The sequence below is a fragment of the Castor canadensis genome, chromosome 16 (assembly GCF_047511655.1).
Source record: "Castor canadensis chromosome 16, mCasCan1.hap1v2, whole genome shotgun sequence".
Lineage (NCBI taxonomy): Eukaryota > Metazoa > Chordata > Mammalia > Rodentia > Castoridae > Castor > Castor canadensis.
The window spans coordinates 17,338,181-17,364,950 of NC_133401.1; the positions used below are offsets into that span (position 1 = coordinate 17,338,181).

General features: G+C 52.9%; 3 protein-coding genes across 3 annotated transcripts; 2 read left to right on the forward strand and 1 right to left on the reverse strand.

Annotated features, from left to right (window-relative positions):
- The first annotated feature begins 2,857 nt into the window (after window positions 1-2,857).
- On the forward strand, window positions 2,858-8,370 carry Pnma8c (PNMA family member 8C). The gene is made up of 2 exons (XM_074057763.1): window positions 2,858-3,983; window positions 8,078-8,370. Exon 1 carries the CDS (start codon window positions 3,359-3,361, stop codon window positions 3,950-3,952), a length of 594 nt encoding a protein of 197 aa, XP_073913864.1. The 5' UTR covers window positions 2,858-3,358; the 3' UTR covers window positions 3,953-3,983; window positions 8,078-8,370.
- Window positions 8,371-14,643: 6,273 nt separating this feature from the next.
- On the forward strand, window positions 14,644-17,064 carry Ccdc8 (coiled-coil domain containing 8; the record flags this gene model as incomplete). Its single annotated transcript, XM_020170932.2, has 1 exon — window positions 14,644-17,064. A coding segment is annotated over one exon (2,046 nt), but the record flags the coding sequence as incomplete, so codon positions are not given.
- Window positions 17,065-22,241: 5,177 nt separating this feature from the next.
- Window positions 22,242-26,018, reverse strand: Pnma8b (PNMA family member 8B). The gene has a single exon (XM_020171086.2). The coding sequence runs from the start codon at window positions 25,659-25,661 to the stop codon at window positions 23,808-23,810; it is 1,854 nt and encodes a 617-aa protein (XP_020026675.2). The 5' UTR covers window positions 25,662-26,018; the 3' UTR covers window positions 22,242-23,807.
- Between the last annotated feature and the right edge of the window lie 752 nt (window positions 26,019-26,770).

Below are 26,770 nucleotides of genomic sequence, written 5' to 3' on the forward strand. Positions count from 1 at the left end.
TTCTGTCCCGGCTTCTCCATCTGGGACGTGCAGAAACCCAGGGACGCACTGAGGGCCAAGGACCCAGAAATCCAAGGCAAACACGTCAGGGAGCCAATTTTACTTCATCTCACGAATGAAGGAGAATTTGTCTTCCTTTTACAATGGACAAAGGAATGCATGGGTTGAAAGTGAATTAAAAAAACACACACTTTTTTTTTTTTTGTGGTGCTGGAGATGGAGCCCAGGGTCTCCACTCTTCCACGGAGCACATCCCAGCCCTACAGTTTAATTTTTAAAATTGCCTGACTTGAATATTTGAAAAGCCAGTGGCTCACGCCTGTAATCCTAGCTACTCAGGAGGCAGAGCTCAGGAGGATCGCAGTTCGAAGCCAGCCTGGGGAACCAGTTCCCAAGGCCTTATTTTGGAAAACCGTCACAAAAAAAAAAGGGCTGTGGAGTGGCTCAAGTGATTAGAGCACCTGCCTAGCAAACGTGAGGCCCTGAGTTCAAATCCTGGTACCAAGTGCATGTAAATAAATAAATGAGTAAATGAAGAGGAGAATGAATAAAGCAGCTCTGAAGATCGGTTTCCAGTGTTTGCGCAGCCATTTTCTGGCCTTGGATTTAAGCACATCCCTCTAGCAAAGTCACTGTGACACCTCCTGCTCTGTCATCTGCACTGCCCACGTGCCTACCGACACATCAAACTGGCCACGTAGTGCTGGCCTTTGTAGATGGACAGGGTGCCATTGTGAGGCACCCAGTGTAAGAAACCAGAGAGAGGTCAAATTTGGAGTTGAAGTTCTCACTTTTGGGCATGGTGGTTCACGCCTGTAATCCCAGCTGCTCAGGAGGAGGTGGAAGCAGGAGAATGGAGAGCCTGGGCTACGAAATAACCCTGTCTCCAAAGAAAATGACAAACAGAGGGGCTGGGGTGAGGCTCGGGGGCAGAGCTTGCCTAACAAGTGGGGCCCTGAGTTCAATTCCCAGTACAGCAAAAAACCAAAAACTTCCATCCCAAGTCACTCCCAGATCTCTGCAAATCCTGTGTCCTAAAGTCCGGGAGTTCCATCTGTCCAGCTGCTCTCGGGATGACCCAGAGGAAGGAATGCTTTGAAGGAGAAGGAAGGACGAACACAACGAGTCTCTGTGTATAAATTATATTTTGGGATGTGAGGAACCGAAAGCCTCATTCAGATCAGCCTCAAACCATCCAGAATATACAAAGAACTACAAATCAATACGAAAAAGATGGCGGCTCAGTAGAAAAGGCAGAAAATACTTTAACACTCTTTTTTTAAGCTATTTTGGAATTAGCATCCATTAGTAATGAGGGGACTGCATTGAGATAGTTCACCTCTCCATTGTGTTTCCATTTCCCCCCCAAAATAGACAGTTCACAAAACAGAATGTCTACCAATCAATACGCATCCAAAGGAAATTCTCAATTTCGTTGGTTGTCAGGACTATCTAAATTAAAAATGCCACCAGAGTGCAATCGGGCAACAGCACAGAGTACACGCCAGAATTACCCCAGCAAAAAGTCTCACGGTACCCAGTGTTAACGAGAAATGGGAAAGTTGAAACTTTTTTCTTTTTGAGGCAGGGTCTCCCTTGTGTAGCCAGGCTGGGCTTGAACTCGTGATCCTCCTGCTTCAGCCTCCTCAGTGCTGGGATTACAGGTGTGAACCACCACGCTAGGGTAAGAAACAGGACCTTCTTACACAGCTCGGGGGGAGGAGGGTAAAATTATTTGGGTGATGATCCATCCTTCACTGAATACCTCATGTTCAGTATATGGGTTTTAATTTATAATTTATATTTATTTATAATTATAATTGATAAATCATGCACTTCTCACTACATATGTTTAATTCAATAAGGCTGTTTTTAAAAATAAGGTTTCAGAGGAGTAGGTTTCAGGTATGGCTTGATCCAGAAGCACATGGTGTCAGGACTGGGATTGGCTCTCAGTGATCCTCTCAGCCCTGCCTCCCGGGGGTGCAGAATTCCTCCTCCTGTAACTTCTCTGAGGGCCGGGGTGGAGCTCAGTGGCAGAGTGGATGATTAGCATGAGGGAACCCTGAGTTCAATGCACCCAAAAATGGCTTCTGTCATGGTGCCAAGATGGCTTCTTGTGACTCCCATTCTCAGCCTTTCATATCAGTGGGAAGGAGAGAATTCCAACCCTTCCCAGTCACGGAGCTCAGCTTCATTCTAACTGGACTCACTGAGTTCACCGGCCCAGCCCTTAACCAATCGCCATGAACAGGGAGCTGTGCCTTGATTGGCTTTGGCCCAAGAGGGTGCCCATTTCTGGACCAATCACGTGGCAAGAGGCATCATTAGTTCTAGCCAATCAGGGCCTGGCATTGGAGCTGGTATGGAGGGGCTTGAACTCGGGGCCCTCACCTTGAGCCACTCCACCACCCTTTTTTGTGATTTTGTTTTTGAAATAGCGTCTCTTGAACTCTGTGCTGGGCTGGATTTGAACTGGGATCCTCCTGATCTCTGTCTCCTGAGTAGCTAGGATTACAGGCGTGTGCCACCGGCACCCAGCTGATGCGCTTACTTTTAATGTTACCTCAGCCTTGGCCAGTGCGACTTCTTCAAGCCGGCTCCTGTGTCTTCCCTGGATAGTTCCTAACTTTCTGATCCCACACCCCCCCAAAAAAATTGTCCCAGGCTCCCAAGCCCTGGAATCCGCTATTTATTTTGGCAAAGGAGAAGGGCGTCTACTTCTGATGTGGGTGGCTGACCCGTCACCTCCAAATGACCCCTGCGACTCTGATTTCCAGGTGGCAGGGCTGGCCAATGGCAGAGGCGATGCTCTAGCGGTTGCCATGGAGACTGCTGGGCAGCAGCTCGGAAGGCGGCGGTGACGTCACCGCTTGAGCAAGTGCACCAGTCACATTCTGGTCTCAGCTGGGGGCCACAGGGCACTGAGAGCAACCTCGGCACCAGCGCTGAGGGACGAGCCACCCTGCCAGCCAGGCCACCACTCCCGACACTGCGGTGGCAGCATCCCCCGGACAGATTAGCGGTCCCAGATCTGCTGAGACTGTCAGGGCTGCACCTTTGGAACCCTCCCCGGGGCGGCCTTGCCCGGGACCCGGGAGTCGCCATCAGCTGGGACAGACCATCTCTGCTTCCTTGGTCCCGGGTCACCCCCAGGCAGGAGCGCTGCAGAAGGCTGGACACTGAGGGGCCCTGCGCCCGGGGGCTGGGGACACCTTTGTCTGAGCTGCACAAATTGGAGTCGTTTGCAGGCCCGGCCCGGGAGGCCTCATCGGGCACCCTGGATCGTTTCGTGGGTTCCAGAGGTGGCTCCACTGCACACCGGCAGGCCTACAACTGCCTCAAAGAGCTGGGCAAGATGCTGTTTGGGGTGAAGGACATCGCACTGTTGGAGCACGGGTGCCAGGCCTTGGAGGTGGACAGTTACAAGTCCCTAATGATCTTGGGCATCCCGGAGGACTGCAACCACGAGGAATTCGAAGAGACCATAAGGGCCCCCCTCAAACCTCTGGGCAAGTTCGAGGTGGCTGGCAAAGCCTTTTTGGAGGAAGACAGGTCTAAGGCAGCCATCATTCGGCTGGCAGAGGACCTCAATTACGCCGTGGTCCCCCGCGAGATCAAGGGCAAGGGTGGCATGTGGAGAGTGGTGTACATGCCTCGGAAGCAGGACATCGAGTTCCTGACCAAGCTGAACCTGTTCCTGCAGAGTGAGGGCAGGACAGTGGAGGATGTAGCTCGGGTTCTGAGGCAGGAACTGTGCCCCACGGTGACAGGACCCAGAGAGCTGCCTGCAGAGACGGGCTGCCACCCCCTGCCTGGAGAGAACCCAGAGACTGCTGCCACCGCCAGGGAGGAGGACATAGAGGACAGCAAGGCGGGCGACAGCAAGAAGGGCAAGAAGAAACACAAGAAAAACCGACGGCGACACCACGCCTCTGACAAGAAGCTGTGAGGTGGCATCAGTTGGGGATGGGGACATCTGAGTAAGTTTGGGGATGGGAGTGAGTGGGGGTGATGCAGGTGAGGGGACAGGCATTACTCCAGTGACTTTTGAGTAAAGAATGGGAATCACCCGAGGGACACAGGTGTGAATGGGGCTGGGGATTTTCATCCATCGTCACTAGGGAACTTGTGGGTCCCAGCTGGGTGGGTGGGGGTCATTCCTTCTTTCTTTCATCTGCTCTACGGTGAACACGCATTGCACCAAAAACCCACCCGAAATCCCTGCTTCAAAACACACTAGTTGAGGAAGTGTGGGTAAGAACTGAGCGATCATAGCTGATTGAGGCATATCACAGTATTTCCTGAGCACCTGCAAGGTGTCAGGCACTGGGAATAAATCAGACCTAACCCTTGCTCTCCTGGTCCTTATAATCTATATTTGAGTAAGGGGCAGGTAGCATTGGAATTACCTGATTGCACACGAGAGAGCGTGGATGTTACTTGAGTGACTGTGTGATTGTAATGAGTTCAGTGGGTAATACTGAAGTTGTGGTTCACATTGGAGTGTTCTGGGGACACCTGAGTATGTGCGAGGGCATTCCGTGAGTGAGTGAGGGTAACTCCCGAAAGAGGAAGGGTCACAAAGACCCACAAACCACTTCTGACACCCTGGAGACATCGCTGGGACCGGCCGCGCAGGCGCAGTGAGAGCCAGAGACCCGCAGCGCGTCCGGAGGTTGCCATGGAGACCGCGGGCTGCTGGGGCGGAGGAGAAGGGGGAGCCTGCGAGCGTTTGTAGGAAATGGAGGAGGAACTCGGGGTCCCCATTCCAACGTTTTGCCAGAGTTGAGGAAACTCCAGGCACATCAAAGGAAGCACATGTCCCATCGCTGGAGGGAAGGCCCCTGTCCCTCTTCCGCCATCATCAGCAGTCTGATATTGGGGACAGCCCCTTTTGCTGGGGGAGGGGGGAGAGGGGACACAGACCCCTCTAGCTTTGGGCCCCCCCGCAACTCCTGTCCATCCATTTTCTGTCTCCCCAAAGGAAGTACCTTGAATGTCTCTTTGGCATAAATTTGTCATAATTGGGCCTTTATACATGCTAAACTCACCCCCACTGAGGACCTCATTACCCTCTTTGGGTGACACCCTTATAAAATCGGTCAGATAAGGGAGACCCTTCTACCCAGATTGGAGCCTGGGGGGAGAGGGTTGGGTCTCTTCAAATTCAATCTGAGAAATCTTGACTTTGAAGGGCAGGGGGCTTGCTCACCTCTAAAGAACAAAAGGCATGACTTCCCAGAAAAAGAAGGTAAGGAATTAAGAGAATTAAGAGACCACCTTGAGGAGTTACCAATTAATATTGAGTCCCTAGGCCTATAAGGTGGGTCCATGCATTTGATAGTGAAGAAGAAATTAGGTGGAGAGGACTCTCCTTCTAGAGCGTGTGGTCTGTGAATCTGCCAACTTCTTTTTGCAAATGTTTGAACTGAATTTTTTTTTGAAGAGGTAATTTACAGCCGGGTGTGGTGGTGCATGCCTGTAATCCCAGCTACTTGAGAGGCGGAGGCAGAAGGATCTGAGTTTGTGGCCAGATAGCAAGACACAATCTCAAAAACAAAGTACAAAAACAAGCCAGGCGCTGATAGCTCCGGCCTATAATCCTAGCTACTCAGGAGGCAGAGATCAGGAGGATCACAGTTCAAAGCCAGCCCAGGAAAATAGTTCAAGAGACCCTATCTTGAAAAAACCCTTCACAAAAAAGGGCTGGTGGAATGGGTCAAGGTGAAGACCCCCAGTTAAAACTCCAGTACTGCAAAAAAAAAAAAAATGTACAAAGGAAAGGGCTGGGGGCGTGACTCACCGGGTGGAGCACATCTTAAGGGCCAGGTTCAATCCACACTCTCACACATTCAGATTCTTACTCACTAACTTGTCACCGGAGACCCTCCGTGTCCTAACCGTGGTGGCATCAGCCATGTCTGTGATTTCCAGCATTTAATCCCCATTCTGATAAGTGCAAAGCTCCTCTGTTGACCTCCCCTCCCCCTCAGAGCCAAAAGGACACCAGCAAGGACCCACATCACACAGTCAGCCACTCTTGTTTCTGGTTTTTGACCTTGACGTTCCCAGCAAGTGTCAAGAAACCGAAGGAATTTGTATTATTCACTTGGTTGTCCTAACTTAAGAAAAACCTCAAACAAGTCTGGGCACCCAGTGGCTCACGCCTGTAATCCTAGCTATATGGGAAGCTGAGATCAGGAAGATCAAGGTTCCAGTCCAGCCTGGGCAAAGGGCTCAAGAGGCCCCATCTCCAAAATAACCAGAGCAAAATGGACTGGGGGTGTGGCTCCAGCAGTAGAGCGCCTGCTTTGCAAGTGCAAATCCCTGAGTTCAAACCCCAGTCCCAACAGAAAAAAAAAAAAAGTTTAAAAAGAAGTTTGTAACTCTGTATTGGTCTTCTTAGACCTTGTAAATTACAGGCCCTCCAGGCCAGAACATTCTGCCACTGTGACCCTTGTTCCGTGTCTGTCACAGTCACAGTCTGACCTTGAATGAACACCATGCCGCCTCCTGTACACGTGTTTGCTGCACCATCAAGGCATGACTGTTGTATAATAAGGGACAATGTGACCTTTCTTATCATCCGAGTGTGACATAAGATGACTTGTGCACACTGGGGGTTGGGGAATTCCTCACACTGTTTATATTTGTGGGGGGCATCGTGAGTGGTTTGAAAATATTTCCCATGAAATTGAAATCCACTACTTCCTGTTGATGCTCTTCTGTGCCACCTGAGATTTCTTGGGATTGCAAAGCAAGCCCTTCCGTAAAATTTTTAGCACTTGAAGTTACTCACCTGAATTAAGGCATCACGAGTACAGCAAATTTCAAGCAAAAATTCACAAGCAAATTGGATGTGCTAGCCGTGTGTGGTGGTGCACATCTGTAATCCCAGCTATTTGGGAGGTGGAGGCAGGAAGATCAGGAGTTGGAGGCCAGCCTGGGCAACGTTAGTGAGACCCTGTCTCAAAACAAAAATACAAACAAAAGGGCTGTGGGGACGTGGCCCAAGTGGTACAGTGCTTGCCTAGCTTGCTGGAGTCCCTGGGTTCAACTCCCACCCCCAGTACTGGAAGTGGGTTTAACTAAAACTCTTCATTGTTCCTTGAGGTTAATGTTCTCTTGTATAAATATGAATGAATAAATGTATGCTAATTAAACCTTAGTCTGTTCTTCAATATGTTGAAAAGTAAGGGAGCCCATGTAAAAAAAATTTTGAAAACCACCCCTTCAGTTGCCTGAAGCTTTTCAGGGCTACATAATTTTTAAAAGGATATTATCAGGCCAGGCATGGTGGCTCACAGCTGTAATTCCAGCTACTTGGAAGATGGAAACCGGGCACAGGCAAAGAGACCCCATCTCAACAACACAAAGCTGGGTATGGTGGTGTACGTCTGCTATCCCTGCTATGGGAAGGCATAGGTAGGAAGATTGCAGTCCAGGCCAGCCTGGTCAAAACCTCAAGACTCTATCTTAAAAATAACTAAAGCAAAAAGGTCTGGGGGCATGGATCAAGTGGTAGAGCACTTGCCCAGCAACCACAGATCCTGAGTTCAAATCCTGATCCTGAGTTCAAACTCCAGTGCCCACACACTCACAAGAGAGGTATTATTAGAGCTCAGAGGCTAAGAGGACAGAAAACACACAGCGTTCTTCTATCCTGAGGGCTTCCCAGGATCTCCATCATTTTCCAGTCACTGCCATGAAAGGCGAGACAATTTGCAACAAGAACAGTCGCAGAGATCCTGTGTTTCAGGCCTTATGCAAAATCCTTCATGTTTTCCTCAGCACCCCAAATCTTCCCAACCCCATGCATGGGGAAGACAGAGAGAGAGATGGCCCTTTCCCCTCTAATTCTTATGTGTCTGGCTCTAGGGACCCAATTAATGCAAGCTAATTAACAAGAGACAAGCATGACAGTTTTGTTCCATTTATCAAGTCTGAAAACTGTGACCAAAGCAAGACCCTTCCATGCTTTGTAGAAAAGACACTGATCAATCTGTACTTTTTTGGTTTTGTGTTTTTCCTTTGCGGTGCTGGGAATGGAATCCTGGGCCTTCCTGCGTGCTAGGCCAGGCTCTGCCTCCAAGCCACGCTGCCAGCCTCAGAGCCATCCATCTAGGGCCATGACAGGACAAAGAGGGTCACCCAACAGCCAGCAAGCGGAATTCTGTTTGAAGATGCCGCTGGTGCCGGATCAGAGCTGATGGAAGTTGTGTCTGGTGGGGGAGGATTGGTGACCTGCCTCTAGGCACACAGAGAAAAAGGACAGAATGTCCCTCTGCTTCTGGCCTTCTTCCACTCAGCCAGCTTCAGAATTTAAGGAAGAAAAAACGACTTTCTCCAAACGCATTGCTTTTGTCTGCAAAGTACTGCTGAAGCCCAGTCCCTAGCGAAACCTTCAGCCAGTTGTGGTGTAGAATTCAGACAGCTTTGAATTTTATTCATTTATTCTTATTTTATGTATTTATATTTTGGGAGTTGTCTTGGTGGTACTGGGATTTGAACTCAGGGCCTCATGCTTGCTAGGCAGGTGCTCTACCATTTGAGCCATGCCCTGTGTATTTATTTTTATTTATTTTGCAGTGTTGGGATGGAACCCAGGGCTTTGTACATGAGTGGCAAACCCTCTGTGAGCTGCACCCCCAGCCCACAGAACCTTGAATTTTAGAAATATTATAGAATTTGCTTTTGGGAGGAGAGTGCCTGGTAACCCTCATAATTGCATTAATATTTTTGTAGTATACTGACACGTATAATATTTTTGTAATATATTAATAATTTTGTAGTATATTGACACAAAATGAGATAAGTTAAGATTGTAACTAGTTGAGTGATGATGCCTGTAATCCTAGCTACTGGGGAGGATGAGATCAGGAAGATGGCAGTTTGAGGCCAGCCTGGGACAAATATTTCTTGAGACCCCCCATCTCCAAAATAACTTGAGCAAAATGGACTGGAGGTGTGGCTCAAGTGGTAGAGCACCAGCATCAGCAAAGTCCTGAGTTCAAACCCCAGACCCACCCAAAAAAATAACTAACTTGTTTTGCCAAGGTTTTGCCTCTAGATGTGTTTGTTTGCCTTGAGACTTTTTTTTTTTTTTTGGTGGTAGTCGGGTTCAAACTCAGAGTTTGCCAGGCAGGTCCTCTACCGCTAAAGCCATACCACCAGCCTTTTTGACTTTAATTATTTTTTATTCCTACATAGGCGGGATGACAGATGTGCACCACCCGTTGCTCAGCTTTGAAACCACAATCCTCTGATCTCCTGAGTAGCTAGGATTATAGACAGGAGCCATGGCACCCAGCTAAGACTGTGTCTTCTTATGTTGCCCAGGTCTGGAACTCCTGGGCTCGTGCGATCCTCCTACCTCAGCCCCTCCAGCAGCTGGGAGGACAAGGGCCTGCCACTGTACCTGCCCCTGAATGCCTTTTCTTAGTACTGACCTCTGTTTTTTATAGCCTTTAGGGTTTCCAAAGAGCAGAAAAGAGTTTGGATTGAGCACAGGGCAGGAGCCTGGCATCCTGTTAGCCCCACCAGGTGTCTTCTCTGTATAATGGGGGTAGTAGTGACCCGTCTCGCCAGGTAACTCTGTTTGGAGTGTTAAGTGCTGGCCCTGGGATCCGGTCCTGTGACAATTGTGTGAACAAGTTGAGCATGTGCCCAACTCACTCTAGAGACGGGCCTGTTTCCCATGTGCTGACAGAATGCTGTTTTGGAGCCGGCCACCCAAGAGGCAAGTGGTAGATACACAAGGTATTGCCTGTGACCAGGTGTGCCCTCACACCTACAGGGCACACAACAGAGAGGAAGCCCAGGCTTGGCGTTTGAATCTTGGCTCTACCACCACCTAGCTGTGTGACTACAGGGAGATGACTTCACCTCTCTGGGCCTCAGTTTCTTCATTCATACATGGATGAATGCCACGGAGTTCCTTGCAACAGAGAGAGTGTGCACCTTGCATGAAAAGTGTAGGTTCTTAAAAAAAATACACGTAGGCTCTGCTGGCTGTGGTGGCACCCATCTGTAATCAGGATTACAGATTAACTCCTGTGCCCTGCAGGAGCTAGCTTTTTATAAGAATGTTAAAGAACTGAGATTTTCACTTGTGGGATAATTCTGTACACTGCCCTTCAATTCTTCCCCCAAGTGCTTGAAAGTGGAACCCAGGGCATCGAGCCTGCTAAGTGCGGGTTCTACCACTGAGCTACATCCCTGACCCCCGACCCCATTAAAAAAATAGTAATTACAACCGGGCACATGTGGCTTACAATGCCTGTAATCCTAGCTACTCAGGAGGCAGAGATCAGGAAGATGGCGGTTCAAAGCCAGCCTGGGCAAATAATTCCCGAGACCCTATCTATCTTGAAAACACCCATCACGAAAAAGGGCTAGTGAGTGGCTCAAGGTGTAAGCCCTGAATTCAAACCCCAGTACCACAAAAATAAAGAAAAATACTAATTACAAAATCCAAACATCTCATTTGGGAGGTCACCACTTAGACTAACGTTCCCATCCGGGGTGTCCCTGGGATCTTTAGTTTTCCAGCCAAGCTGGCTTTGGGGATGAGGTTTGGGAAGGGCGATGAGGAGCCGCCCCCCTCCGCTGCACCGAGGCCCCAGCATCCCGCTCCATCCTCCCTGTGGCCTCCCTGCATCCCTGGTTGCCATGGAGACGGCTGGTCCGCAGAGGGAGAGGCGGGGCGGCGTCTGGAGGCTCCCGGCTCAGCACTGCGGCTGGAATGGGGCCAAGGAGGAGGAGGAAAATCCGCTGAAGCCTAAGGACCCGGCCCTACAAGAACAAAAACAACCCACGGAGCCAAGAATTGTGCAGAGGAAACTGTAACCACCCTTCTCCTCCCCACCCTCAGCCCACACACCTTCTTCCCCTCTCTCTCTTCCCTTTTTCCTCATCCCTTCCCTCTTCCGCTAAATGTTTGCCTGGTTCCTTCCTGGGTTAAATAGAATCATACGTCATGGCTAAATAAAATTACACGTGCCCATATTCATACTGGTGTTAATGTCATTGGTTCACCTGGCTTTTGTGTCCTTTAAAAAGCTATCACAGATGCATGTCTGTTTTCCTTGTAAACCAGTGGCTGTAATTCTACACTCCGGGACTATGGAACTCTGGAGAACAGCAGTTGGGAGTGGCAGTGGTGGTGCTGCTAAAGGGTCTAAGAAAGAATCTTTTGAGCAGGATTTCTGATTGAGCACAGACTGCTAATGGAAGGTGGGGGGCGGGTAAAAGGAGGAAACTGCAAGTGCAAAGGCCCTGGGGTAGGAGCCAGCCTGGAATGCTGAAGAAGTGGAGAAGAAGATGGTAGGAGAGAAGGAAGGGGGAGATTTTCAGTGCTGTTGTTATCAGCAAATGGTGTTTCCAGAAAATCTTGGTCCTTGCGTTCTGAGTGGAAGAATCCAAGCACCACAGGAGGATAGGTGAGGTAGAATAGCTTAACTGGGGAAGGGGAGTCGCCCGTTCTGCCAGGTGAGGGAAGAGAAGAAGAAGGGCCGCAGGAGTCTTTTGGTAGGTCATTGTTAGATCATCTTGAACTGGGAAGTGGGGAGCGAATATGTCATCACCTGAGCGCTGGGGAGGAACCTTTGAGCCAAGAGGGGGAGCAGTCCCAGACTCCCTAACCTCACCGTGATTTTGCTCTGAGATAGAGGATGGGTAAGGTAGATATGGGCTCCATTTGTTCCCCCGTGGCAGTACTGGGGTTTGAACTCAGTGGTGAGCAGGCGTCTACCACTTGAGCCATGTCCCAGCCCGGTTTGCTCTGGTTATTTTGGAGATAGGGTCTCGCTGTATTCCTTAAATCAGACTGGACTGCGATCCTCCTACACTTCCGGAATAGCTGGGATGACAGCCATGTACCACCCCAGTCACTGACTGAAGTGGAATCTCGAAAGGCTAGCCCAGGCTAGCCTTGAACTGAGATCCTCAGGATCTTTCTGCCTCCAAGTAGCTAGGATTACAGGTGTGAGCTACAGCACCTGGCCGGCTTTGAGTTTTAAAAGATCCCCCCAGCTGCTGAGTGGAGGCTGGACTGCAGCAGGAAGGGAACGCTGTGTGAGGAAGGGTTTGTGCGCATCCATGAAGAAGATGAGGGCTGTCCCACACACTGTGGTTCTCCCCGTCCCCCCCCGCTGGAAATCCCAAATACCAGAGCCCAGTATCAGAATCCAAGGCTTTGAGTTTGCTAGGCAAGCTCTGTACCACTCAAGTCACATACCTGGTCTGGTTTTGTTTCTTTTTATTTTCTTTTTCTTTTTCTTTTTTCTAGATAGGGTCTTGCTAACTTTGCCTGGCTAGCCTAGAACTCACAATCCTCCTACCTCCACTTCCTGAGTAGTTGGGATTATAGGTGGGCACCACCATGCCCAGCTACACTGGTACATAGCCCATGCTTTTAAAAAAGAGCAATGGATTCGCTGTGTTTGTGCAGTCTGGTGTTTAGTCCAGTGCCTATAATCTGGTTCCAACATCAGGCTCTCCACTTAGAGCCTGGTGACTTCATACTTGCCTCAGTTTCCCCATTTGTAAAAAGATAGCAGTGGTGGCCCCACCTGAGCCCCAGGAGCTCATAACATCCAGCCTATTAAGCAGTGTCACACTGTCTGGTTCCAAGGACCATCTCAGTGCACATTCACTGCTTTACCCAGTGCCTGATGTGGAGGTGATGGTCACTGGGCTGTTGATCTGCAGGAAAATTACCTGGGACACTGCAAATTCTGATCCAGGTCTGTGGTGAGGCCAAAAGACTTCAAGTTTTACTTAACATATTTGTTTTTGTTTTTGTTTTTGAGACAGGGTCTCTTTATGTAGCCCAAGCCAGCCTCCAACTCACACTGTTCCTGCCTCAGCCTCCCGAGTGCTAGGATTACGGAGATGCGGCTATGCCCTGCTTTATTTATACTCTTTGGCAGTACTAGGGTTTGAACTCAAGGCTTCATGCTTGCTAGGCAGGCACTCTTACCACTCTTAGCCACTCTGCCAGCTCTCTTTAATATATTTTAACAAACATTTTCGATTGCTAAAACTCCAAGTCATCCAAAATCCCCCTCCCCAGAACGGCACTGTTGACAGTCTTTGTACCTGTGATGAACGGATGTACACATCTAGACTCTGATCTCCACAGCAAAGTCCTCACTGTCGGGATGTAAATCCAGGTTCAACCAGTTCCTGGCTATGGGACCTTGAACAAGCAATCTGATTTCCTCCTGTTTCATTTCCCCAGCTCTGTAATGGATGCTAAGTGAGGATTTCATGAGTTAATTCATAGAAAGCACTTAGAATGGTGCCTAGTACTCGCAAGCACTCCACTTGCCTTCCCTTAGCCAACACAATCTTTTTTCATTGGTGCATAGTATTTCACCAAAAGAATAGACCATAAACGAAGTCAGTCCCTATGGACAGAATATTTAGCTTCATCCGTTCACTCCCTTTTTGGTGGTTCTGGGATTTGAACTCAGGGCTTCACACTTGCAAAGCAGGCACTCTACCTCTTGAGCCACGCCTCCAGTCCATTTTCCTCGGTTATTTTGTAGATGGGGGGGAACTAATTGCTGGGGCTGGCCTTGAACCTTGATCCTCCCCATCTCAGCCTACCCAAGTAGCTAGGATTACAGGTGAGAGCCACTGGCGCCTGCCTCACTCAAAACTATTTATTAAGCATGGACTTGTGTGTCACCCACCACGCTGGGGACTGGTGCAGTAAGAGCCTGGTACTCATCTGTCTGCGCACACATGGGAACTGCAGGTACTGCCAACCCCTGAGTTTGAGAAGGTGCTGGAGGTTGCGGTGGACTTGCTTCTATGTGCACAGCCAGATCCGAGGCTTGGCTGAAACCCGCATATGTCGGATCGCCGGTTTGGGATCCGATGGCTTTTGGGAAGGTGCTGACGTGGGCTTGGGTAAGGAGCCCAGGCCCCAGCGAGGCCCGGGGCGCGGCCACACCCCCCGGAGGGTGGGGAGGGGAGCGAGGCCGCCTGGAAGGGAGTGGACAGCCCCCCTGTCAGTCTTCCCCTGTCCCGGGGTGTAAGATGAGAAGAGGAGCGGGGGGTGGGGGGGGGTGGGGGGGCGGGGGGCCTCCGCCGGGGAGGGCGCCGAGGAACTTCCTGCCCGCGATCGCGCGCGGCTGGGGAGGAGGGAGCCGCGTCAAGGTCAGCCTGGGTCGGGTGGCAGCCTGCCTGGGAGGGGGGTGCGGGAGACCCTACTAGAGGACTGGGCGGAGGCCTCCTAGCTCCTCGGCCATATTGAACAGCCACGCTGAGCTGTCTTTGTCCTCTCCAAAGTCCTCTCTCCAAGTTCCAACCCTGGTGCGTGGGGCAGAAAGAAGCCACCCATAGGCCGTGCGCTGGGCTCCACCCAGCCGTGGAGCTGGGACACCAACGTTTCCAGCTTGGACTGAGCTCTGAGCCTTGGGCCTGACCTCACCCCGGCTCACGTAAGCATCCTGGGGATCTAAAAGGGGGAGAGGGGGAGCCCCACTTGGGTCAACTCTGGACTTTGTGGCCCAGGAGAGAGAGGGAGAGAGAGAGAGATTGGGAGAACTTGACTCATCCCTGACTGGGGAACGGTGGAATCCCCCCTTCCCTTGCTCCCCAAAGACTAAGGACTGCAAGTAGTGTGGGGGGGCTCCTTGCCCCCCCATTCCAGAGATCACCCTGGAGATCTTAAAAACGCTAGAGAAAAGCCACGTGGGGGGCTGGTTCCCCTGGGGCTTCCTCCCATCCCCGGACTGCCTGATCCTCTGGAGTGTCCCCGATGTCTGCAAAGACGTGGACCTGGACGTCCTCGTGGAAGCCCTAAAACCCGTGGGCACCTTTAAAAAGATCGGGAAGGTGTTCCGGAAGGAGGAGGACTCCACGGTGGGCTTGCTGCAGATCTGCGAGGACGTGGACTATTTGCTCATCCCCCGGGAGGTCAGGCTGGCCGGGGGGGTGTGGCGGGTCATCTCCAAGCCCGCCACCAAGGAAGCGGAATTCCGAGAACGGCTGACCCAGTTTCTGGAGGAAGAGGGCCGCACCCTGGAGGATGTGGCCCGCATCATTGAGAAGAGCACCCCGCATCCACCCCAGCCCCCCAAAAAGTCCAAAGAACCCCGAGGGAGGAGGAGAGTCCAGCAGATGGTCACTCCTCCGCCTCGGCTGGTAGTGGGCACCTACGACAGCAGCAATGCCAGCGACAGCGAGTTGAGTGACTTTGGGACCTCGAAAGTCAGGCGCAACAAAGGCCCCCGGCAAGGCAGAAAGGTGCGCAAAATGCCCGTCAGTTACCTGGGCAGCAAATTCCTGGGCAGTGACCTGGACAGCGAGGACGATGAGGAGCTGGTCCAGGCCTTCCTCGGCCGCGGTGAGAAGAAGCCCAGCGCGCCACCTCCCCGCCGTCGTGTCAACCTGCCAGTGCCCATGTTCGAGGACAACCTGGGGCCCCAGCTGTCCAAGGCCGACAGGTGGCGCGAGTATGTCAGCCAGGTGTCCTGGGGAAAGCTAAAACGGAGGGTGAGGGGTTGGGGACCCCGATCTGGCACTGAGGTGGACGAGGCTCGCCAGGCCTCCACCACTGCAGCCATGGAGAGGGGTGGGGCGTCCTCCATGAGGAGTGGCACCAGCCCTGGGGGGATCGCACCCAACACAGGCCCTGGGAGCAGGGTCCAGTCCTCACCCAGAGCATGGAGGCCCAAAATCAAGTGGGCCTCATTCCGACGGCACAGGAAGGAGGAAGTAACACACTCAGCTCAGGTGATAGGCATCCCCACTGAGGGGGCAGAGTCCCCAGGTGTCCACAGGGCACAGGCCCCAGGTGACCAGAGAGCAGAGACCCCTGCTAATGAGAGGGCAGAGGCCCAAGGTGACCAGAGGGTAGAGGCCACAGCTAATCAGAGGGCAGAGGCTCCAGGTGACCAGAGGGCAGAGGCCATAGCTAATCAGAGAGCAGAGGCCCCAGGTGACCAGAGGGCAGAGGCCCCAACTGACCAGAAGGTAGAGACCCTAGGTGATGAGAGGGCAGAGGCCCTAGATGACCAGAGGGCAGAGGCCACAGCTAATCTGAGAGCAGAGGCCACAGCTAACCAGAGGATCCCAGGTGTCCAGAGGGCAAAGAACCTAGGTGACCAGAGGGCAGAGGCCACAACTAATCAAAGGGCAGAGGCCCCTGCTAATCAGAGAGCAGAGACCCCAGGTGTCCAGAGGGCAGAGGCCCCAGCTGGCCATAGGGCAGAGGTCCCAAGTGACCAGAGAATAGAGACCCTAGGCGACCAGAGGGCAGAGGCCACAGCTGACCAGAGGATCCCAGGTGTCCAGAGGGCAGAGGCCCCAGGTGGCCAGGGGGCAGAGGCCACAGCTAATCCAAGGGCAGAGGTCCCAGGTGTCCCGAGGGCCACAGGGGAGCAGGGGGCAGAAGCTGGAGCCCAGGCTAGTCGGGAAGCCCAGTCCACTGCTGGCTCAGGGCCCCCAGGGGCAGCCTCAACAAGGGCCCGGAAACAGGTCAAGACAGTGAGGTTCCAGACCCCTGGACGCTTTTCATGGTTCCGAAAGCGCCAGAGGTCCTTCTGGCACACTCCTCGCTTGCCGGTCCTGCCCAAGAGAGTCCCCAGGGCAGACGAGGCCAGGAGCCTCAGGGTATTAAGGGCTGAGGCCAGAGAAGCAGAGCAGGCAGAGCAAGAAGACCGACTGTGAGCGAGGCCCGGGGACCTGGAGCACCAGCCACCTGTCCTCCCAGGCTGCAGATAATGGAGGGGGCCAAGGGGTGGGCAGCACCTCCCACATCTCCGCTCATGAATGTTTCTTGTCGTGTTTTATCTTTTGTGCATTGATGTTTTTTTAAAATACTGACAGTGTATAGCACTCCCCAAATAATGCAAAGAAAGAAACAGTGCAGGAATGTTGTATTGCCCTAATTCCATCTTCCTCAGATCCAAATTTTAAGGGCGCAGCTTGAAAGCGGGACAGGGGCCGAGCAAGGGGACCAAATCCCGTTCTTTCCTGCACACTGACATGAACTTGAAAAGAGAGCTCAAGCGGATATGCAAATAAAAACGTTTACAAGGTGAATTCTTGGCTTCCGACTTAGCAACTGACTATGTTTCTGGGTGATTGGGTTCTGTGTCTATGTTGTCACTTTGTCTGCCATCCATAAGCGCTGTGGGCTGGAGGGTACAGAGCTTACAGTTTGCATACTTGACCCCGATCTTGGTGATGGCTACAGAAAAAGTCATCTGGGAAACTGATTCAAAACACAGGGGGTCTTGGTTTTGGAGATGTGGTTTTGCCGGTTATATGACCCTTGAATCCATTTGGATCAAACACCACAAACACTGGAGTGACTTGGCCAGGAGGATGCATTAAAGAGTTCCTGTGACAGGAACAGGTTAAGAGGGGATATGGAGTAGTGTGTGTGGCACTGGGGATTGAACTCAGAGCCTGATGCATGATAGCCAAGTGCTCTATGCCTTGAGCCACACCCCCGCCCTTTTGTTTGTATTTTGTTTTTGAGACAGGTCTGGCTACTTTACCCTGGCTGGTCTCTAACTAGAGATTCTCCCATCTCTGCCTCACCTCTGGAGTGGCTGAGGTTACAGCTGTGCACTACAAGTCTGTAGGGAAGTAATTGGGTCACCAAGGCCCTGTGGGCACATGCAACCAGCCACACAAAACCCCAGAAGTTGATCGCAAATACTTGCTCTCTTTCTGGGGCTTATTTTTACGCCTCTCCCAGTAGCCTTGGCCAAATCTGTCCCTCACTGAGTCTCATCTTCTCTTCCCTCCCATCCCTTGACCTTCCAGAGAGGCCCCAGAGGTGGGAGGAGCTGTTGGGTCAGAGTGTTATGTGTTCCTCTTTTTTTTTTTTTTTTTGGCAGAACTGAGGTTTGAACTCAGGGCCTCACATTTGCTAAGCAGGCGCTCTACCACTTGAGCCACTCCACCAGGCCAGAGTGTTCTGTGTTAACCCAAGGCTAAACTGGCCTGCAGGGGCAGCTCCCAAAGGCAGCCTGGCGTGCAGAGGACAGGCATTGCTTTGGGGTTTTAGGGTGCTGACACCCCACCCTCAGGAAGCAGTCTCCTCCTGGTGGTCACCGCAGGCACTGCAGGTCCTGCAGGCTTTGCTGGCTCTGGGGTAGTGGGATGCAGTGGGGCAGGCCAGGTGTCCTCTGCTGCCACTCCAGCAGTTCTAGAATTTGGAGTCACACTCCTGGGAGTCCAGGGATCCCCTCAACACACTTGAGCCTCTGAGGGAGGGAGGGTCTGGACCGTTGGGGACCTTGGCCTCCTGTGCCAGGGTTGACAATGGTTCTCCCCAGACCCAGAGGCCTGGTTATACGGAGAAGGACAAACTCATGCTTAAGCGCCCTTCCCTGCCTCAGTTTTTCTTTTTCTATCTTTTTTAGTGTTGCGAGACAGTCTTGCTATGTAGCCCAGGCTGGCCTCTAACTTGTGATCTTCCTACCTCAGCCTCACGGTGCTGGGATTACAGGTATGCACCACCACGTCTGTTGCCTCAGTTACATATCTGAGAAATGGGGAGTGAAACCTGCCTTCATTCTTTACCCCTCCAAAACTCCTCTCCTCTCCACAGAGCCAAAAAAAAAAGAGGGAGAACCTGAAGAAACCCCCAGCTTCACTTGCAATTACTTGCTTGCTTTTAAAAGTCACATTGTAGTGCATATTGTGGCACTTGCCTGTAGTTCCAGCTATTCAGGAGGCCAAGGCAGGAGGATTGCTTGAGCCCAGGAGTTTGAGACCAGCCTGGGAAACATAGAGAGACCCCAGCAGAAAATAAACAAATAAATAAAATCCCCTTATGGAGGTCAGGCAGCTGAGCTTGACAGTGGGCAAGACTTCTGCCATGTGAGTGTGGTGATAACGGTCTCCTCGGTTACCTCACTCGAGTGACTTTGTATTACACAGGGAAGATTTTCACCCCGTGTCCAAGACCACCCCGCTTTTTTTTACAGAACTGGGGTTTGAACGCAGGGCCTTGCACTTGCTGCTCAGGGGCTCTGCCATTTGTGGCACTCTGCCAGCCTTTTTTGTTCAGGTTATTTTTTGAGATTAGGTCTTGTCTTTTTTTTCCTCCCCAGTCTGGCCTGGACTTCAGTCCTCCTACTTAATGGTCTCCAGCATAGCTGGGATTCACAGGCATGCACCACAACGTTCAGCTTTTCTTATTGAGATGGGGTCTTGCTAACTTTTTACCCAGGTTGGCCTCAAACCTCGATCCTCTGCATCTCTGCCTCCCAAGTAGCTGGGATTACAGGTCTGCACTACCATACATAGCAACCCTGATTCTTTATCCAATAAATATTCAAAAACCCTGTTGGTGGGGGGGAGGCAGATTTAAGACTTTTTCTTCCATTTTCACAACTCTTCTGCCTCATGAATAACCCTTTCTCTTCTACCAAATTCAGCCATCAGCCATATTTCCTGTTGTCGAGACAGGCCTGGTTTGATAACAGTCATAAACCCCCAAATCTGTTCACCCCAGATGTGTACAGAGGCACGGACACAGATTCAGGAGGCATGAGTGAACACACTATGGTGTGCGTATGAAATGATCCTGAAAGACTCATGATGATCGCTTCTCGGCCTTTTGGCTAAGGTCAAGTGTAGTATCTGAAAGACTCATGATTTCAAGGCTGGTGTTATTCACGGGTCATCAGCTCATGAAAGGCTGGATGGGCTGTGAAGGGGGCAGGGCTTGGGAGACAGCATGCTGTCCCCTCCCCCGCCGCCACCCCATTTTGTCTCTCTCTGCTTGCAGGCTGCCATGGGTGAGCAGGTTTGCTCCACCTCATCCTCTGCCGCCATGATGCTCTGCCTCACCCACAGATTGCAGCCTGCATCCAAAATAAACCTTCCCAATCCTTTTTTCTTTTCTCGGGTATTTTGTCACAGCAACGAAACATGGACCAACAGGATCATATATACACAGCCCATCAGTCAACTTGTCTGTTGTGAGAATCAACTAAAGTCAGGTCTTTTCTGTACAGATGTCAGTCTAACTTCCCCAAACTGTTGCCTACATGCCTTGTGAGATGTCACTTATCCCTGTAAATTCCTGTTTTAAACAAAAGGCTGTTCTTCATAGCTGAGCAAGCTGCTGTCATCGGCAGGTGCCCTAGTTTTAAAAACTGGTTGCTTGTGGCAAGTATTATTCAAGTAAATCTTTGCTCTCCCTGTCCCCCATGTGCCCCCTTTTCAAATTAGCCAATCGTGAAGATTGTGAACCCGAAACCCTGTTCAATCAGGGTGAGGGGCAGACTTGCGTTAGAGATAGAACCTGAGCGGACTTCCCACCCAGTGTGCTTGCTAACCAGAGTCTTTGTCTGTGGCACACCCTTCTGCAGAAGTCAATTTTGTCTTGCCTATTGACATCTGAGTTGTGTTGTGTCTCTCATGACACCCCAAATTCATTTCTAACATGCCAAATGGACTTCCTTACAAATCCACCCACTCACTTCCTGTCCCTCCCTGTCCAGCCTGGGGTCTTCTTCCCCAAGGGTCACTCCTCCTCCTGCTCCAGCCTTGCCCTCTGTGAAAGCTGAAAGCACAAACCTCTTTCTCCTTTGCTTGAAACCCTTGCTGTGGCTCCCCAGTGCTTGACCTTGGACTTCAAGACTGCAAACCCCACCCTCCACTCAGCCCTCACTTGTTTTCTTTATTTCTTGTCTTATTTTTTTTTGAGACAGGCTGGCCTGGGGTTGGCGATCCTCCTGCTTCAACCTCCTGAGTGCTGGGATTATAGATGGGTGCCACTACATTCATGAATATCAGCTCGTTCATCCCAAGGCTGCAGACAGAGACCCCCTCAGGGGCCAGGTGGCCTGTGTTGGAGACACTTGTCTCCCCTATGCCCAGCACTTATGCCTGGCACCCCAATAGTCACATCCCTGCCTTGGGGCTTCCCTTGAGCATCCCCTGCCATAGCCTTTGGCCACCTTCAGGCCTTGTCACTGTCACTCCCCCGTGGAATACTCCCAGGCCACCCAGAAGCCACTATTCATGCTTATTGCAAAACTCACCCCTGCCCCCTCAGGCCCCATCCCTCCTGGGCTCATGTCATCCTCACCAGGTGTATCTGGGGCCTGGCTCACCCCACCTGCCAGGTTCATTCCATCATGCAGTCATTCCACAAATGTCAGCCAACAGCTTCTGCACATTAGGTGTGGTGTTGAGGCTGGGGACACAGCAGGCACAGGACAGACCCCACTCCCACTGGGGACCTGAACCTCAGCGCTCTGCTGCCCCTCCCCTCCATGCCCACCTGCCCAGTGCCCTGGAGGACCCCTCCACCGCCAGGGTCCTTTGTTGATGGGGCACTGGGGTTGGAACAGAAGAAGGGGACACACTTCTTGACTGCATTATCCTTGTCACCAACTTCTATTACAACCCCTGACAAACACCATCAGTGAGCTGTCGAGAGCCAGGTGGGTCTGGAGTGGTGAGAGCGCTAAAATAAAGGGAGGTATGTGGGAGGGGCTACAGCTTTAATAGGGTGGTGGGGAGCCTCCGGGGGAATGTGGCATTTGGAGAAAGGCTGCTTTGAGTGTAGGATGGAGCCCTGGGAGTATCCTGAGTGCAGCAGCACTCCAGGCAGCAGGGTCCTGGGCAAAGGTCCTGGAACAGGAATATGCTGGTGTCCTCTGAGACCTGGTTGTTGGGAGGCTGAAGCCCAGTGAGGACTGGGAAATGGGGCAGACAAATGAGATGGAGACTGGGTTTGTAGACCAGAGTGAGTTTTCTGTGAAGACAGCCTCTAGCCACATGTGACTCTTATAATATGGTTGCTGCAGCTAAGGGAATGGATATTTAATTTAATTTTAATTACAGACCTTCAGTCTGGCATCCAGGGCAGAGAATGTAGTGGGGTTAAATGACCCAACACTGGGCTGAGGACAGGGACACACTTGGACGGGGAAGAGCAGGAGGCAAGAAGTACGGGAGGAGGCTGGGGAAGGGAAGCAGCTGGGGCCCAGCATGGCAGGGTGAATCTTCCAGAAACTAGAGCTGAGGCTGGGTAGGGTAGGGGCCATACTGGAGGGTCTCCAGAGCCTCCATGGGTGTCCAAGGCTGCAGCTGAGGCTTGGGGGCTGGTGGCCAGCACTCAGGGCCTGACACAGGACACAGACACCAAGAAGCAAAGGACAGAAGCTAGAACAGGGACGATCTAGCTGCAAGACAGCCATGATGGTGGGGCCCGCTCCCACAGTACAGACAGCCACAGTCAGGAGGATTGTTTCATTCATCTTCACTAGAGGACTAGAAGTGACACAACACACAGGACAGGAATCCCCAACTGCTGAGGGGAGAAGTGATACAGGGAACCCACCCCACCCACAGGCATCTCCAGCAGCCCCCAGGCCCAGAATCAGATCCCCATGTCGATCAGCACCCAGGAGCCCCAGGCCAGCCTGGCCTGCTTGCTCCTTGCTGAACTGGTCACTGTCCCTAGATGGCAGGGTGGGAGACAGCCTCAGAGCACAAAGAAGCACCCATAGCCCCGGCAGTTTCTTCACCTCTGTGTCCCCAGAGTAGGGCTTGGACAGTCTAGTGTGGGCTGTGAGAACAGGGCAGGTCAAACCCCCCTGGCACCATGGACTCCTGGAGATGGACACTAGAACAAAGAAACACCCACACAACCCCAGGGACGAGAGGGTGAGGAAGGCACAAGTGCAAAGCACTACTTAGGAAGATCATGGAGGTGGGTAGCAGGACCTCGGCACACGGTGCACCTGAACACAAAACACAAAGAGGAAGCATGGCCAGGCTTACTGGGGGAGGATCCAAGGGCAGAGCCATGACTTCCTTCAAGGAGACACCCCGCTCCTTTAAGGGCTGCAGGGGCCTCAGCTGGGGGGGGAGGACTTCACCTTAAGTCTGGGCAGAAAGGGCAGAACTGAGGGGCAGGTCAGCCCCATGAGGCAGTGAGGACCACTGGTGAGATGACCCAAGGGAGCCCCAGGCCTGTAGGAAGAGGGCCTAAACTGGGGAGGCCAGAGGAGCCAGAAATGTGGATTTTATGCCAATTGCCCTAAAAAGAACATACTGGCATATTATTACAAGTTCTGGTAAACACTGAAGGCTGTCCGAGTGGCCTGTGGACCAGGACAGGTGGCCTTGGCCTTAAACTGGTTCATTTGCATCTGCGGTGCCTCAGGTAGGTGGGGCTGGTGAGCAGTTTCCCTCCTCCCCTTCCTCGTCCCACCTCACCTCCTCCCAACCCTCCTCCTCCCAGCCTCCCTCTGCCTCTTGGCTCTCTCTTCTGGTGTCCCAGTTCCCCCACAGGCACCTTAACCCTTTGATCTCTGCGAACCCCAGGTCCTGTGAGATTGGGGCGGAGGCCACAGGGGCTCCCAGCCGCTCCCAGAGCCTGCACCTGGAATGACCAGGGCCCCACCACAACCAGACAGAGCTCCCTGGCCTAGCTCGCCTGCACAGGGTCCAGTGTCCACCGACAAGAGTCACGCGGTTGTTACCAGGGCCACCCAAGTCGCCAGCTGTCAATGCCCCCGGTGTCTCATCTCCGCTGGCTGCCAACTCGAGGTGTCCATCTTTTTTTTCCATCTTGAATCACGGCTTCTGCCATCAGGATCACTGGAGCCATCTCCCCACGAGGGACTGGGAGGGAAAGGTGTCACACACGGCCTGGCCGGGGATGTAGCGGAGCTCACAGCACACAGTTAAGCAAGAAGGACGCTTCTGCTGGAGGGAGGGACACAGAGAGGAGAAAGAGAGAGAAAGGGGGAAGTGGGTCCACACAAAGGCAGGACCCGCTAGCAGGGGGCACCGTGCATCTTCTAGCAGCATTTGGGGGGCCGCTTCGGGCCCCGACGTGCCTTCTTCCCACGGGAGGATTTGGGACCAGCTGGTGGCTGTCCCCTGGCCTCAACAGCCCCAGTGTTGGCCCTGCAGCCTGAGCGCCCATTCTTCTTCTTTCTTCCTGCATCATTCTTGGTTGAAGACCGGCTCCTGGCTTTCTTCTCCTGAGTGACACCCCAGCCTCTGCCGGTTCTGCTAATCGGGGCCGCGGTGAGGACCAAGGCTTGGGTCAGGCCCTTGGAGCTCTTGCGCGCCCTCTTGGCCCGGGGCTTGTCAGATGCGCTGTCCTCGGGCTCCGACTCCTCACTGTCGGTGTCATCTGACTCTGACTCCTCGCTGGACTCCAGGTTCTCTTGGGAAGCCAGGAAAGCCAGAACTTCCTCCACGTTGTTCTTGGGGTGTTTGCACTTGGCCGCTGGGCACCTGTTCTCCTCTTCCTCCTTGACCAAGTCAACCATGTCCTGTACAGCCAGGAGCGCCACCAGCTCCAGGAGGCTGCCCTTGACCTTGCCGTCCTTGCCCAAGCGCCGAGGGAGGCCGAGAGGAGTCTTCTTCCCCTTGTGACGGTTGTCTGGCTCAGCCAAGGCCGAAATACATTCTAGAAGGTTCCCATCTTCCTCCGCCTTCCTCAGGACCATAGCGTCCACCTGACGGCCTGCCTCTTCCACCTTCACGCGGGTTCCAGATGTATCCTTGGACATGACCAACAAGACTTGGGGAAGGGTGTCACTTTTTTGGTTCTTGTCACCCCAACCCAGCGACTCAATCACAGAAGCGATTTTCAACATCTCCTCCCGGGCCCAGGGATCTGAGGGCTCTGTATGTGCCACAATGGCCACAAACTCAGGATTGTCCACCCCTTCTTTTGCCCGGTCCCCATTTTCCTGTGACGCACTCCCAGAAGTATCATCCTTAATGAGATCCTCCATCTCTGTGTCTCTCACAGCCATTAAGGCCACTAAGTCGGGGACACCGCTCCTGTCCTCTTTGGCGTTGAGGCCATTGGACTCAGTTCCAAGGGGCTCTTTCTCCAGCCCCTCCTTCTTGGCTTTGTCTGTCACGGTGACCAGGGCCAAGAACTCTCGGGGACCGTCCCCTTCATCCGGGTTCTCCTGGGTGGCCCACTTCTTAATGAGCTCCTTGGCGGCAGCCTGGAGCGTGGCATACAGAGACCTCTGGTCCTCGTCCACGGTCAAGTCCTCTGCATGGATCTCCTCTATCACGATACCCAAGCCATCATCTGAAGAGTCCCCAGACTCGCTCATCACAGACTGCCCTCCCCGGCCCCTCTTTTTGCATTTTTGGGTCACCCTATGGCCTCTGGCTCTGCGCCTGCCCCCCCGACGGCTCCGGGGAGCTTTACCAGGGATGCCAGACTTCCCGGCCTCCTGCCCTTGCCCCTGGGCCTGGCTTTCCGTGTCCCCAGAGGCCTGGCTGGGCCTTTCATCCAGCAGCAGGTTCTTCGGCTGCTTCAGGACCTGTGTGTCCTGTGCTCCGGTCTCACACAGAACCCTCCATACCCCGTCCTTGCCCGGGATCTCCCTAGGGATGGCCGCCAGATCCACGTCCTCCACAAAGTCCACCAGGGCGGCCTTGGCCTTCTCCTGGCTCATGGCACTCACCGCCAGCAGCCTGAACTGGCCCAGGGGCAGCAAGGTCGGCTGCAGGATGGCTTCGATGTCCACCGGTTCCAGGTCCTCCGGGATTCCGGTGACCAGCAGGGCCCTGTGTTCGTCCACATCCAGCCCTCTGCACCAATTCTGCAAAAGGCTAACGGCCATTTTGCTGCCCACGGGATGCCGATCTGCGGGCAGGGGGGGACTGCAGCTCATGCAGTGTGCCAGTAGCACCCTAGAAGGCTAGCCCCTGGTTAGAAGTCAAGTTCAAGTGACTGAAGCAAGGCTCGGGGCTCTGGCTGCCTACTGGCCTGATGGACACAGCGACCTTCCCCCCTCTCGGTCCCCTCCCGACGATCTGTCTTGAGGATCTGCAAAGGCCTTACGTGTCTGCTCTCCCGCCAGACCAGGCTGCTCCCTTCCTTTGTCCCTGACACAGCCCGAGTGACTGGACACCGCAGCCAGGTGCAGGGGGACAGCGACCAGCGCAGCAGGTGGGCGTGGGGGATGGGAGCCCGGCGCTCCTGGGTCTGAGCGCGCACCGGATCTGGAAGCTCTGACGCGGCGGCTCGGGCTGCGCCTGCGCAGACAACCCCCACCCATCCCTCGGGTCCCCGTCTCCATGGCAACGCTGCAGGATGGAGCTGCTCCAAAAGGGCGGAGTGGGAAGGAAGATGCGGGGGCTGGAAGCTCCACGTTTACTGAACATCAGGGCCAAATCCACAGGGGACCAGACCCGTCCTCCTTCCAGAGCATACAGGCTTGGTGAAGGGTTTTAATTCTCTTCCCAGGAGACGGGAGAGGCTCTGGCGATCAGGCCTCAGTCCAAGGGCCCTGGCCTCACTGGGCGCCAGAGGGAGCTTCGTTCATGGTGGGCTCTTCTCAAGATGGACCAGAGACCCCCAGGCCTCACCTATGGGCGGTGGGCATCACTCATTGGACTTCACCCTGTTTTTTTTTTCTGTGTGTGTGGCACTGAGGTTTGAACTCAGGGCCTCGAGCTTGCTAGGCAGGCTCTCTACCACTTGAGCCACTCCACCAGCCCTTTTGGGATTGTGTGTGTGTGTGTGTGTGTGTGTGTGTGTGTCTGTGTGTGTGTGTGTCTGTGTGTGTGTGTGTGTGTGTGTGTCTCGGGTATTTCTGAGATAGGGACTTGCCTTCGTTTTTGCCCAGGCTGGCCTGGGACACAGCGATCCTCCTGATCTCTGCCTCCTGAGCAGCTAGGATTACAGGCGTGAGCAGAATTTACCTTTACACAAGCATTTGTTAAAGAATAAATAAATAAAATGAACAAATATACCCCAGGTCCTCCCACCACCATCCCA

What these genes read in the sequence shown, in the direction of transcription:
- Pnma8c (XM_074057763.1), top strand. Translation starts at nt 3,359, where the DNA reads ATGCTGTTTGGGGTGAAGGACATCGCACTGTTGGAGCACGGGTGCCAG.
- Pnma8b (XM_020171086.2), bottom strand. Translation starts at nt 25,661, where the DNA reads ATGAGCTGCAGTCCCCCCCTGCCCGCAGATCGGCATCCCGTGGGCAGC.